The sequence below is a fragment of the Scyliorhinus canicula genome, chromosome 2 (assembly GCF_902713615.1).
Source record: "Scyliorhinus canicula chromosome 2, sScyCan1.1, whole genome shotgun sequence".
Classification (NCBI taxonomy): Eukaryota; Metazoa; Chordata; class Chondrichthyes; order Carcharhiniformes; family Scyliorhinidae; genus Scyliorhinus; species Scyliorhinus canicula.
Window position 1 is genome coordinate 260114437 of NC_052147.1, and position 15233 is coordinate 260129669.

Sequence of the window (15233 nt, forward strand, 5' to 3'; positions counted from 1 at the left end):
GCAGAAGAGGGGGCTGGGGTTGATGTTTTGACCAAAAGGGGAGGGGGAGCTGCTGACAAAGGTGTAGCTGCTGTGGCGCAGCAAGAAAAGAAGCGATGACGTTGGGCATCCAAGGGTGGGCCTGGAGGGTCGCGTGACACAGCCCGGCGGCTGGCCAAAGAAAGGATATGGTTGATCGGCAAGCGATGGAGGCGGGTGGTCACATAGAATGAGAGAGGGCTGAATGTGCCAGTCAAACCGGGAGGGTGTTGGCAGTGGGGAAGGAGCTGGAGAGGTTTATAGAGCATATTGGGGTGAAGGGGGGAGGGAGGGATGGACTCGTGGATGTTTGGGAGGCTGAGGGCAAAAGAGTTCTCGTACTTCTTGGTTCACCGTGTACCGGGTGTACTCTCAATCAAAGAGAACAAAGAACAAAGAAAATTACAACACAGGAACAGGCCCTTCGGCCCTCCCAGCCTGCGCCGATCCAGATCCTTTATTTAAACCTGTCTCCTATTTGCCAAGGTCTACTTCCCTCTGTTGCCGCCCGTTCATATACCTGTCTAGATGCCTCTTAAATGATGCTATCGTGCCCACCTCTACCACCTCCGCTGGTAAAGCGTTCCAGGCACCCACCACCCTCTACGTAAAAAACTTTCCAAACACATCTCCCTTAAACTTTCCCCCTCTCACCTTGAAATCGTGACCCCTTGTAACTGACACCCCCTATCCATACCTCTCATAATTTTGTAGACCTCAATCAGGTCCCCCCTCAACCTCCGTCTTTCCAACGAAAACAATCCTAATCTACTCAATCTTTCTTCATAGCTAGCACCCTCCATACCAGGCAACATCCTGGTGAACCTCCTCTGCACCCTCTCCAAAGCATCCACATCCTTCTGGTAATGTGGCAACCAGAACTGCACGCAGTATTCCAAATGTGGCCGAACCAAAGTCCTATACAACTGTAACATGACCTGCCAACTCTTCTACTCAATACCCCGTCCGATGAAGGCAAGCATGCTGTATGCCTTCTTGACCACTCTATCAACCTACGTTGCCACCTTCAGGGTACAATGGACCTGAACTCCCAGATCTCTCTGTACATCAATTTTCCCCAAGACCCTTCCATTGACCATATAGTCCGCTCTTGAATTTGATCTTCCAAAATGCATCACCTTGCATTTGCCTGGATTGAACTCCATCTGCCATTTCTCTGCCCAACTCTCCAATCTATCTATATTTTGTTGTATTCTCTGACAGTCCTCCTCGCTATCTGCAACTCCACGATTCTTTGTATCATCTGCAAACTCAGATGAAGCAACGATAATACAGATGAAGAACCTGAACAACACTCTGCAGAAGAATGTTTCAGACAGTATGGAAAAAAACTAATGTGAGCGAAACAAGCCAATCCAGGATTACTGTCTCTTTCTTTTCTGGAAACACTCCAAGTACCGGTACGTACGCGTACCACACTTTGAGAGGCACTGGTCTAGAATATTGGCAGCTTGCTGCCGCGAGGGGTAATTTGTAACCAATATAGCATTGGAGAGTATAACAGTTATTACAGACTAAATGTCCTGTAAGTTGTTAGGGACTGTTATGTATAAATTTAATTGGGTTGTAACCACAAGAAGTTAACTGTACTAAGTGTGTGCGTGGTGTTTAAAAAAAAAATAATGGCAAGTATACACTCCATGCGGTAAGGAAAATGATAACAGACAACAGGGGGTTGAAGAAAACGGAGCTATTGTCTCAAGTAAGCCAGGGCAGGCAGGCTACATGATTCAGTACAATGTTCGACGTCAGAGACAGGAAGTCAGGAATAGAAACAGGATTGGTTGAAGCTCCTGCAATTAATAAAGCAAGATAATCAGTGCATGATACAAAATATCATCGGTTACCATTCCTATGGGAAACGGAAAGCACTTACTACAAAAAAAACCCCCAGTGAGGGATTTGGTCGTTGATGGACTGAGTTGTGGGCTGCTTCTAAGGGACATGAGGGCGCTTTTATGGTGCTACTGCCCCGAGGTAGTCAGATGCCTTGGAGGTAGTGGAACGACCGAATAGCTATTGTGTTACCTTCCTGAGCGGCGCCAGCTATGGTTCACGGTGATTGGACTTGAGGAAAGCACATCACAAAGGGTCTATCAACACTGGTCTGCGAGATGGATGCATTTATCATTGATTTTCCCGCACAGTTTACAAATCATGACATGTAAATACAAATGACAAGGCTGAGGGATAGTTGCTAGTCAGTATAACTATACGAAGGATATAAATCCTAAGGGCAACACGGTAGTATTGAGGATGGCTATCTATCTAGTCAGATTCAGCTCGGGGTTATCTCTCATAGCTTGGTCATGGGGTTTTACCTGATGCCTGGATTGATAATACTTGTTATTATAATTGTATACTGCACAATCATTGGATGCCTTAATATGTGTTGTACGCTGGCTAGGGCTCGGATGCTGCCGATAGGCTTGGCCCATCATTATTCACCAAAGAGGACATCTCGTCACTGGTGACCATCACACCAGACGGAAGAGGACGGAGAGCCAAAGGCTGTAAAAATGTGATGAGGTGTTTATGTACGGAATAACGGCTCAGTTAAGTTCTGATAACGGGCCTCATTCTATTGGACAGATTAACAAGGAGTTCTGCTCCCAGTTGGGCATACGCCAGCAGCTAGACTGTGCGTACAGACTGCAAGCGGCCGGGTTGGTTGAGAGACACGATCAGATCCTCAAAACTAAATTGGCTAAATTAAGAACAGACACGGGACCGACATGGCTTAAGTTGCTCCCCGTTGCCCTCATTCAGCTGTAGGTCACGCCTGCAGGATTGGCCTGGCTCTCTCCTGCCGAGTCTTTTACGGCAGGCCCATTAGAACACCCTGGAACCTGCCTGTTCCCAGATTAGTCCAGTTTCACCATCTGACTAAAGAAAGGACTAACTATGTTCTAGCCCTCACGAACGCCCTCAAGGAGCTCCATGGCCAGGTCTGTGCAGCTCACTCGTCACCGTCCCTATTACATAGCTTGCTCTCAGTGCAGCCTGGTCGTTATGTCATGGTCAAAAATTGGACTCGGAAAGGGTCAGAGCCACGATGGGAAGGGCCTTTCCAATTTCTCCTTACCACCCCCACTGCAGTTAAAGTGGAGGGGTGGAGTGTTTGGGTCCACCTCCACCACTGTAAAAGGTCGGTCACTAACCTGCCTCCCTTCCCCAGCGCTATTTTACAGGTGTGAAGCATGATGGGGTGGCTACACACCGCCTGTGTGATCTTCGGCATCGCCTCGCTTGGAGTGACATCGGCGGCGGAAATGGAACAGGGGAATATCATCTACATCTGAACCCCAACCGAAGTACCCGGACATTTCACCTCTGCAAAGGTGACGTTCTTCGCTGCCCCCATATACGAGGACGCGGTATCGACTCATGGAAGGTCATCCGGTTAATGGACCATGCAGGACTTATGACGCAATTGCACCGGTCCCAACGATGGGAAGGGAAGACTGCATGGACATTGCCTTGTTTTTGGAGTATATGTAAATTTGATTTTGGATGTGCTAACCTTGATGCCTTACAGGTAAAATCAGACTGTGAGGAGGGGGTAGGAAGAGGTTGTGAGAGAGAGGGACTAGACAGAGGAAGGGTTGTGTAAGGGGGGAGGTACAACTAGACGTAGGTTATCAGGAGATGTACTTAATTTATTTAGGACCCGGAATGAGGGAAACCTGGATGGTATGAATCTCTTCTACTAGATCTACCACCGCTTGTATGGCCTGGGGCGGGTTGTCTGCTACCCAAACCCCGCATCGGTGTCTAGGTTATTTCCTGTTTCACCGCTTTGGGGCACTCCCCAAACTGTGGTTCATTGTCAGAGTTCCGAGCCACCGCCCGAGCAAGTTACTCTTCCTTACGATCCGGGTTCGGCCCCACCGGCTATTTGCCTTCCCCTTACTCGGGATAATTCCCACTCACAGCAGGATAAGCTTCGACGGTGGAGGGCATATATACCTAGCCACTTCACTCCCAATAGAGACTCACGGTCGTGCGAGAATTGTTTCAGCAGTGAGAGGTACGGCTGTTTGCTGGTAGAGATGAAAATGAGTATAACATGACTGTTCTCCACTTGTACTGATCCAAAGTGTTGCATAACCCTGACATCAGGTCAATGCGCCTGTTACAATGCCACTTGTGTCCCGCTCCTTTGTGGCTGGGCGAATGTCTCTCATATCACTGTTGAGTCTAGGGCGTTCTGCATTGCTATGAGGCCCGAATGGGCATTCCAAAGCTGGATGAAATGGGCTACTGGGGGTTCCCTGCTCAATCAATATACTGATTGTGATGCTAGCCTGTACACGGAGCAAGGATACTACTTTTTCTTTAATGGTTCAGCGACCAATGTTTTGTCACCCCATTTCCCCGCCAAATTGCTATCGGGACTCTAGTCCCCACCACAGTCCCCTGCCCCACTGAGTGGATACTGCACCATATATTGGCGCACCGGTCAGTCTCAGCCGAATTTTGCGAAGGCTGGAAGAAACCTCAGGTCCTAATACCCAACCGGGGCCACTCAGCCGGATGGGGAATTCTGAGCGCCTTGACACTGGGGGGGGGGGGGGGGGGGGGGGGGTGTGGGGGGTTCCTTGGCGGTCAACGATCGGAATTATTTTATTTGTGGCCTTACCATCCTGGGAAATTAGACCTTGGGGGCCCTCGGGGCAATAACCAGGGAATTATCTCAACTCAGGTTGTTTGCCATGCAGAATCGGTATGCTCTTGACTATCTCACCTGCATCTTTGTGGGCATGGTCATCCTTAAATGCGTGATGGGTAAAATGCAGGGTGCGGTGGAACAGATAGCCGCCCCTAGAGTCTTGACTGTTAGGATCCACGAGCATGCAGCGGCCGATGAGGTGCTGCAGTAGGATTTAGAAGTGCAGCAACAAGTTCTCTTAGTTGAGGGGCCATAACTACAGCTAGGAATGATGGGTTATCATGAAATGATAAAAGGAGGGAATGAGGAAGCGAACAAACGATGGGGGGTGGACCGTAGGACCCTGAGGGTAATGTGTTCACAGACAGAACAAAGGACATAGCACAGCATGGCTCGGGGGATGGTAACCTCGTGGTGAGCATGCTGAAAAGGATGCTGGGTTACCATGCAAAGTGACCAATTAGGATATAGGGCCAGGTCAGGAGGTGTGTAAAAGGACCAATGGGAAGTTTGTATGCGAATCTTGATGTAATTTGAAGTATATCTCCAGTGTTCCTTTGTTCGGAGTTTCTCTTACTCCTGGCTGCTACAGAAGACAGTATGTGTGTCCTGTAGCTCTATGGATTGATGCAGCCTTGCAAGTTAGTTATTATTAAATGATATGATACCTGCAAATCCATCTCAGATTTTGTTGAATCTAGACTGACAGCAAATTAACCAGGAATTAACAATCAGACCACCTATACCTACCTCCAGGTCATTTACGTAGATCACAAACAGCAGTGGTCCAAGCACGGATCCCTGTGGAACACCACTAGTCACCCTTCTCCATTTTGAGACACTCCCTTCCACCACTACTCTGTCTCCTGTTGCCCAGCCAGTTCTTTATCCATCTAGCTAGTACACCCTGAACACCATACGACTTCACTTTTTCCATCAACCTGCCATGGGAAACCTTATCAAACGCTAAATTGATTATTTTTGTGGTGGACAAGACGTTGCTGTTGGGGGGAGAGGGAGGGAATGCAGCAGTTCCTGGATGGGTTGGAGTTCTCCACGGTAGAGAAGGAACAGGTGGAGGGATTGGGGGCTCCCATTGGGATGGTGGAGGTGATGGAGAGCATGGAATTCAAGCAGGGAAGTCCCCGGGCCTGGATGGGTGCCCTGTGGAATTTTATAAGAAGTTTGGGGGGGAAACCTGGGGCCTTTGCCGGTGAGGGCATATAATGGGGCGAGGGAAAAGGGGAAACTCCCCTTTACATTATCGCAGGCACGATATCCCTCATACCAAAGAAAGATAAAGATCCAGAGCAGTGTAGGTCATACTGTCCGATACCACTATTAAACAAACGTGTACGCTAAGTTGCTGGCAAAGATACTGGTCTCGCGTATGGAGGACTGTGTGCCGGGAATGATACGGGGAAGACCAAATGGGGTTTGTAAAATGGAGGTAATTGTCGGCAATTGTTAGGAGATTATTAAATGTGATGATGATGTCACGGAGGGACAGGACGTAGAGATGGCAGTGGCAATGGACACAGAGAAGGCATTCAATCGGCTGGAGTGGGGACATTTGTGGGAAGTGTTAGGACAGTTTGGGTTTGAGCAGGGGTTTGTGGACTGGGTCCAATTATTGTACACGGGACAGGTAGAGAGCGCGCGGACGAATCGGATGAGCTTGGGGTACTTCGGGCTGCACCATGGGACAAGGCAGGGGTGCCCACTCTCCCCATCGCTTATTGCCTTTGCAATAGAGCCATTGGTAATGGTGCGTCAAGCGTCGAGAAGTTGGAGAGGGATTGGGTGGGGGGGAAGTGCACAGGGTCTTGCTGTATCCGGACGACTTGCTGCTATATATTTCGGACCCACTGGGGGAGTTTGGGGGAATCAGGAGTATCCTGGAGGAATTTGGCTGGTTTTCCAGATATAAGCTAAATATGGGGAAGAATGAGGTGTTCCTAATCAAGGCCAGGGGCAGCAGAGGAGGTTGGGAGAGCTGCCGTTCAAGGTAGTGGGGGCGAGCGTCAGTTATTTGCGTATCCAGATGGCGCGGGGATGAAGTAGCTGCGCAAGCTGAATCTGGATCGGCTGGTGGAACAGATGAAAGGGGATTTTAGGAGGTAGAATGCGCTGCCACTGTCGCTGGTGGCGCGGGCGCAGATAGTTAAAATGACAGTGCTGGCGAGACTTTTATTTGTCTTTCATAATCTCCCAATCTTTGCCCCCAAATCATTCTTTAAGAAAGTCAACTCTCTGATTTTGGGGTTTGAGTGGGTCGGGGAAACCCCGCGGGTTAAGAAGGTGTGGTTGGAATGGGGGTGGGGGGTTGGTCTTGCCAAACATAAATGAATTATTCCTGGCCTGCGACCATAACCATGGTTAGGAAGTGGGTAGTGGGGTGGGGTCAGCATGTGGGCAGATGGAGGTGGGCTCAGGCAGAGGAACAAGTTTAGGGGCATTGTTGACGGCGTCTCTGCCGTTCTCGCTGGCCAGGTACTCCATGAGCGGTCCTGAGGGCACTGGCGGCAGCATCAGAGGTTGGAAGGTGCCTCGGTGTGGGCACCGATTTGCGATAATCACAGGTTTACACCGGTGGGGGGGTTTTTGCACCGGGCGGGGTTGGACGCGAGGTTTCAGGGGTGGTGACAGGCAGTGATTGAGTGGTTTGGGGACCCGTTTGTTGGGGCGCAGCTTTGCGAGTTTAGAGGACCTGGTGGAGGATTATGAGCTGCCCAGTGGGAATGGGCTTAGATACTTAAAGGTTCGAGACTTTGTGAGGAAGCAGATTCCGTCCTTTCCCAGTTTGCCGCCTTTGGGATTTCAGGAGTCTGTGTGAGCATTATTGAGGGAAGGAGTGGGTGAGGGTAAGGTGTCCGAGATCTATAAAGAGCTAAGGGACTGGGAGAGAGCCCCGACAGGGGAAGTCAACCAGAAACGGGAGGAGGAACTTTGGGAGTCCAGGGGGTGAGAGAGGTCGGCATTATGGCCTCTGTCCCTGATAGCTCGGAGATGGATTTTGCTGGTGTGGGGGGACCTGTAGCCACCGAAACCGGGGGTGTGGATGAGCGGCCTGGCGGAGTTCCTCAGGTTGGAGAAAATAAAGTTTGTCTTGAGAGAGTCGGTTGATCGGTTTGCCCGGAGGTGGAAGCCATTCATCGACTTCTTCCAGGAGAATTAAGGTGGCAGCAGAGGGATGGGGGAGAGAGCTAAAGGGGTTAAAATGGGGAAGGCAGGACAGAAATAGCAGGGGAGGTTGGGGTGTTGGTTAGCTAGTTACTTGCCATGATGTTCCTGTTTGTTCTTGCTCATTTTTGTTTGTATTTACTGTTTATACAAATGCCTTAATAAAAATATTTTTAAAAGGTGCTAATTCAAAAATGCTTATTAGTAGTCTTCCAAATAAATTTCATCCATCCTAATGTATTAACACAACTATTAACAGGGAGGACATTTATACCAACCTTGATCAGGTGGCATAACTGCAATATAGGGCTCATCGGAGCCTGAAGATCCTGCTGTGGAAAATGTTCGAATTGTTGCAATCCTTCGAACCAATGTATGAACCCCTGGCAGGTAGGTCACTAGCCTGACCTTGGTGCAGAGCGCCTATTTGAATGGAACACAAAATAAAAAGAAGGATAAAATTCTGATAGCTTGAATTTTCAGACTACCAGCTATTGGTAGACCAGCCATTTGTTGCAGTACAAACATAGCTAACACAGGAATCAACCTGCAGGAGAAGATATTTCCGCTTGGAAACAAATAAAGCACAACCAGAAGGGAACAGTGGTAATTATAGCTCATGGGTCCTTCCTGGTCCTGTCTGGCAGAGATTTGTATTCAGATTGCCATACTAAGTGAACCAGGGAAATAGAGGAATGAAAGGAAAAAGCAGCACTGATATTTGAGAGTACTATGGAAATTAAGGGCCAAGCATGGGAGAAAAATGTATGGTTCTAATAAAATAAACTACAGACTAAAGGAGAAAGAAAAGAGACATTGGGGAAATAATTAGGGACTCAGAAAGAGATTAAAAAAATTAAGAAAACAAACCTTCATGTCTTTAATAAATATTTTCAAATACAGAATTAGGTGACACAGTAAGTTGCATCAGTAGTCTTTCACCTCTGAAATGTGGGTGAAAATCTGACAGGATCAGTCTCCAGTTTCTGATGACTTTTAAGGGGCCACTATGAATTGCGCTCAGTCAGTCTCAAGCTCGTAATGCTTATGGGTTTCCATCACAAAACGTTCCCTGGTTCAGCACTAATGGACAATCTCAGAGAGGGCACGATAGCTGGGAAGGGGCAAAAGTTACAATTATGTACTGGGGATACTCTGGCTATGCTGTGCCTGAGCTTGGGGGTGTTTGATACTGATATTAGATGTCTGTCCGCAGCATGAAATTTTAATGTGTGCACAAAGATAAACAGAATATAACATAATGATTTGCCTCCATTGAAAATAAAGGAAATGATCCTAAACTCAGGGGCCGTGATTCCCCGACCCTGCGCTGGGTCGGAAAATCCCCGGGGGGAGGAGTGAATCACACCCAGCCGCCAGCTGCCCTATTCTCCAGTGCCATTTTTTGGGGGCCGGTGGGATTCCTGCCAAACCGGTCGGGGGCCGTTGACAGTGGCCCCTCCGGCAAGTCTACGGGCCCTGATGGGCCAAGTGGCCGTCAAGTTTTGCCCAGTCCCGCCGGTGTGAATTACTCACCTCACACACAGCAGGACCTGGCAGGTAAGTGTGCCGGGGGCAGTCCTGGGGGGGGGGGGGGGGGGGGGGGGGGGGGGGAGGAGGATGATCCGACTCTAGGGGGCCCCCACGGTGGCCTTGCCTGCGATCGGGGCCTAACGAACGGCGGACGGGCTAGTTCCGTGGGGGCCTTCTTTCCTCTGCTCCAGGCCCCTATAGGGCTCTGCCATATTGCCCGGTGGCCGGCGCGGAGAAGAGAACCGCTGGGCATGCGCAGAAATACGCCGGCCATTCTGCGCACACGTGGAAATTTGCCAGCTGGTCTGTGCATGCACGAGATCACACCGGCCGTTCCGCGCATGCACAAACTCATGCCCTTCGGTGCCGTCTGGTGCTGCGGGAACCACTCCTGGTCAACCTAGCCCCCTAGAAAGTGGACAATCCCTCACTTTCAGGGGCTGTTGACGCCGGCGTGGTTGGTGCCGGTTTCCACACCGGCATGGGGACATTGCCCCTTTATTGCAGAATCCCGCTCCGGATGTCCCACAGCACTTTTGCACTGTTGTAGTATAATGAAGTGTAGTTCAAAGAAATGCATCAGCCAATTTGTGCACAGCAAGGTCCCACAAACAGTAATGAGATGCACGAGTTCCTCTCCAAGTCATGTACCATTCTGACTTGTAACTATATCAGCATTCCTTCACTGTCGCCAGGTCAAACCCAGGACAGCATTTATTAACCAGCCCCAATGGCAGTTAAGAGTCAACCACATTGCTGGAATCACATGTAGGCCAGACCCAAGGGTGACAGATTTCCTTCCCTAAAGGGCATTAGTGAACCAATGGACAGCTGTTTCATGGTTATTACCACTTTTAATTGCTGATTTTTATTGGATTCAAATTTCACCATCTGCTGTGGTGGGATTCGAACTTGGGTCCCAGAGCATTACCTTGGGGTTTCTGGAATAGTGGTCCAGTGACAATACCACTATGCCACCACTCCCCTGTGAGTGTACCTACACCAGATGGACGGCAGTGGTTCAGGAAATCAGCTCATCATCACCTTCTCAAGGGCAATTAGGGGCGAGCAATAGACGTTTGCCTTGCCAGCAATGCTCACATTTCAAAAAAGAATAAAAAGACCACCCCCCACCCTCCACGTTTCGATCCACCCCACACCTCACACCCCCTCCACCTGGTAAGGACCTCCGAGCCTGATCCTTGGCAGTGCCAGCCTTACACCAGTGGAAACTAGTACTGAACTGGCGAGGGCTCCTAGGTGTGGCAGTTAAGTCCTGGGCGGCTGGAGAATCCCGTGAGCGCATATTAATGATCTGGAAGAAGGAACTGAAGGCACTGTTGCTAAGTTTGCAGATGATACAAAGACCTGTAGAGGGACAGGTAGTATTGAGGAAGCAAGGCGTCTGTAGATGGATTTGCACAAGCTAGGAGAGGGGCAAAGTGGCAAATGAAATACAATGTGGAAAAGTGTGAGATTATGCACTTTGGAAGGAGGAATTTAGGCACAGACTATTTTCTCAATGGGGAAATGCTTCGGAAATCAGAAGCACAAAGGGACTTGGGCGTCCTTGTTCACGATTCGCTTCAGGTTAATGTGCCGGTTCAGTTGGCAATTAAAAACGCAAATGCAATGTTGGCATTCATGTCAAAAGGGCTAGAATACAACACCAGTACTTCTGAGGCTGTATAAGGCTCTGGTCAGACCCCATTTGGAGTAGTGTGAGCAGTTTTGGGCCCCGTATCTAAGGAAGGATGTGCTGGCCTTGGAAAGGGTCCAGAGAAGATTCACAAGAATGATCCCTGGAATGAAGAACTTGTCATATGAGGAATGGTTGAGGACTCGTGGAGTTTAGAAGGATGAGGGGGATCTTATTGAAACTTACAGGATATTGCGAGGCCTGGATAGAGTGGACGTGGAGAGGATGTTTCCACTTGCAGGAAAAACTAGAACCAGAGGACACCATCTCAGACTAAAGGGGCAATCCTTTAAAACAGAGATGAGGAGGAATTTCTTCAGCCAGAGGGTGGTGAATCTGTGGAACTCTTTGACGCAGAAGGCTGTGGAGGCCAAATCACGGTATGTCTTTAAGATAGAGGTAGATAGGTTCTTGATTAATAAGGGGATCAGGGGTTATGGGGAGAAGGCAGGAGAATGGGGATGAGAAAAATATCAGCCATGATTGAATGGCGGAACAGACTCGATGGGCCGAGTGGCCTAATTCTGCTCCCATGTCTTATATTTAACTGAGCAGAATGGCTCGGTTAAACATGCAGATCTGGATCATGTCTAGTGAGGATGAGATACAGATTGCAACGTCTGGTCGCAAGATTCAATGACCTCGTCCTGACATCAAGTAGGGTGTGACGAGGTCACTAAATCGAGCCCTCGGTCCTCAACTCCATCCCGCTGCGGCATGTTCTCCACCATCACATCAGTACAACCCCATCCTGGCACGAGGTAGAAAATGCCATCCGACAGCTAAGGAACAACAAGGCATCAAGAGCGGACGGAATCCCCGCTGAAGCCCTAAAACATGGCAGAGAAGCAACAACGGTATGAATATATGACCTACTTCCCCTTATCTGGTAGGAGGACAACATGCCAGGAGAACTCAGGGAAGCTGTAAATCGTGATCATTTTCAAGAAAGGTGACAAGTCTAACTGCAGTAACTACAGAGGAATTTCCGTGTTGGTCACTGGGAAGGTCATCGCAACAGTCCTCCTTAATTGCCTCCTCCATGTGGCTGAAGAGTTCCTCCCAGATGTACAATGGATATGATCTTCACCACGCGGCAACAACATGGGAAATGCAGGGAACAGAACCAACTCTTCGACATGGCCTGCTTTGATCTCACAAAGGCCTTGATACTGTCAGCCATGAGGGATTAAGGAACGTCCTTCGTTTTGGTTATCCCCAAAGGTTTTCCACCATCCTCCGCCTGCACCATGATGACATGCAAGCCTTGATCCTGACCAACGGATCCACCACTGAAGCGATTCACTTTCAAACTGGGGTCAAGTAAGGCTGGGTCATTGCCCTGACGCTCTTTTCGATCTTCCTAGCTGCAATGCTCCATCTCACCCTCAGCAAACTCTCCGCTGGACTGGAGCTAAACACAAACAAATGGGAATCTGCTCAACCTCTGCCACCTGAAAGCCGCCCCGTCCTCTTGCCAAATCAATTACTGAATGCAGACGATGCTTGCGTCTGCGCACGCTCGGAGGCCGAGCTCCAAGCCATCGTCCACACCTTCATCGAGGCATACAAGAGCATGGGCCTTACAGTAAACATCCGTAAGGCAGAGGTCCTCTACCAACCTTCCCAAACCCCCCACAACATGGGCCACTTTCCATATCGATGAAGTTCAACACCACTTAAACGTGCTAGTACAGCCTTTGGTCGTCTAAAGAAGAAAGTGTTAGATGACCGGGACCTCATACCTGGCACCAAGCTCATGGTCTACAGTACAGTAGTAATCCTGCCTTCCCGCATAGCTCAAGAGATGACGTGGACTATGTATAGCAGACATCTCAAAACCCCAAAGAAGTACCACCAGTGCTGTCTCAAGATCTTACAAATCCATTGGCAGGATAAGCACACCAACGTCAGTGTTCAAGCTCAAGCCAAACTCCCCATCATTGAAGTATTGACCATGCTTGATTAGCTCCACTGAATGGGCCACATCGTTTGCACACCTGACACAAGTCACAGTTTGACAGCACAGAAAGAGGGCCTTCGGCCCATTGTGTATGTGTCGAAGAACAATGTTTCAGGCGGTGAATTGCCAAAGAAGTGGGCTCCTTTTGCCTGGATAGTGTTGAGCTCCTTTAGAGTTGTTGGAGCTGCAGTCATTCAGGCAAGTGGAGAATATTCCATCACACACCTGACTTGTGCCTTGTAGCTGGTGGACAGGCTTTGGGGAGCCAGCTGCAGAATTCCCAGTCTCTGACCTGCTCTTGTAGTCAGAGTATTTATATGGCTGGTCCAGTTCAGTTTGAGGAGAGATTGACTGGGTTAGGATTATTCTCGCTGGAGGTCAGAAGAATGAGGGGGGGATCTCATTGCGACTTATAAAATTCTAATAGAACTAGACAGGGTAGATGCAGGGAAGATGTTCCCGATGGTGTGTGTGTCCAAAACCAGGGGGTCACAGTCTGAGGATTCAGGGTAAACCATTTCTGACAGAAATGTGGAGATATTTCTTCACCTCTTCACCCAAAGAGTGGTGAGCCTGTGGAATTCATTACCACAGGAAGTAGTTGATGCTTAAACATTGAATATATTCAAGAGGCAGCTAGATATAGCACTTGGGACAAATGGGATCAAAGGTTATGGGGAGAAAGCAGGATTAGGCTACTGGGTTGGATGATCAGCACGGTAGCATTGTGGATAGCACAATGGCTTCACAGCTCCAGGGTCCCAGGTTCGATTCCGGCTTGGGTCACTGTCTGTGCGGAGTCTGCACATCCTCCCCGTGTGTGCGTGGGTTTCCTCCGGGTGCTCCGGTTTCCTCCCACAGTCCAAAGATGTGCAGGTTAGGTGGATTGGCCATGATAAGTTGCCCTTAGTGTCCAAAATTGCCCTTAGGGTTACTGGGTTATTGGGATAGAGTGGAGATGTTGAACTTGGGTAGGGTGCTCTTTCCAAGAGCCGGTGCAGACTCGATGGGCCGAATGGCCTCCTTCTGCACTGTAAATTCTATGATCTATGATCAGCCGTGATCGTGATAAATGGCGGAGCAGGCTCGAAGGGCCAAAGGCCTCCTCCTATCTTCTATGTATCTATGTTTCTGGTCAATGGTAACCCCCAGATGTTGCTAGTGGGGGATTCATGATGGTAATGCCACTCAATGTCAAGAGATGGTTAGATTCTCTCTTCCAGGAGATGGTAATTACCTGCCACTTGTCACTTATCAGCTCAAGCTTGAATGTTGCACGTGGGCACAGACGGCTTCAGTATCTGAGGAATCGTGAATGGGGTGAACATTATGCACTCTCGCCTCACCTCTGGAGTTCCGCTTTTTTATCCATGTTTAAACCAAGGTTGTAATGCAGTCAGGAGCTGAGCAGCTCTGGTAGACCTGAGTTGAGGGTCCGTGAGCAGTTTATTGCTGAGTAAATGACACTTGATGACACTCTCTATAATTTTGCTGATGATCAAGAGTAGACTGATAGCTTGAAAATTAGCCAGGTTGGATTTGTTGTGCGTTTTGTGGACAGGACATACCTGGTAAATTTTCCATATCGTCAGATAGATAGATGCCAGTGTCTTAATCGTTCTGAACAGCTTGGCTAGGGGCTAAGTCTTCAGTACATTGCTGGAATGTTACTTTAAATGTCTGCCACCGTTTATTTATCGCCATATCTTTGAGTTTAAGATTCTTATCTGGGACGGGAAAATGCTGCTTCCAAATTCAACATAGAATGTATTATGATCATTTTTTCCCATGGATTTCTTACTCAGAGATTAAGGGTGGCATGGTGGCACACTGGTTCGCACGGTGGTTTGCACTGCTGTCTCAGAGCACCAGGGATCCATGTATAATTCCGACCTCGGGTGAATGCGTGTAGTTTGCACGTTCTCCCAGTGTCTGTGTGGGTTTCCCTTGGGTGCTCTGGTTTCCTCTCACAGTCCAAAGATATGCAGGTTAGGTGCATTGGCCATGCTAAATTGACCCTTTGTGTCTAAAAGTTAGGTGGGGTTATGGGGTTGTAGGTCAGGCCGGGGGATTGGGCCTAGGTAGGGTACTCTTTTGGAGGGTCGGTGCAGGCTCGATGAGCCGAATGGCCTCATTCTGCACAG

At 49.0% G+C, this 15233-nt stretch overlaps 1 protein-coding gene across 2 annotated transcripts in view; it reads right to left on the reverse strand.

The window, feature by feature from the left end:
* mmadhcb (metabolism of cobalamin associated Db) overlaps nucleotides 1-15233 on the reverse strand; it is a 51631-nt gene that overhangs the window by 20497 nt on the left and 15901 nt on the right. For both annotated transcript variants that reach the window (XM_038789996.1, XM_038789995.1), the window contains exon 3: nucleotides 8173-8317. In XM_038789996.1, the coding sequence (XP_038645924.1) occupies nucleotides 8173-8317 (145 nt within the window). The remainder of the gene's footprint in view (nucleotides 1-8172; nucleotides 8318-15233) is intronic.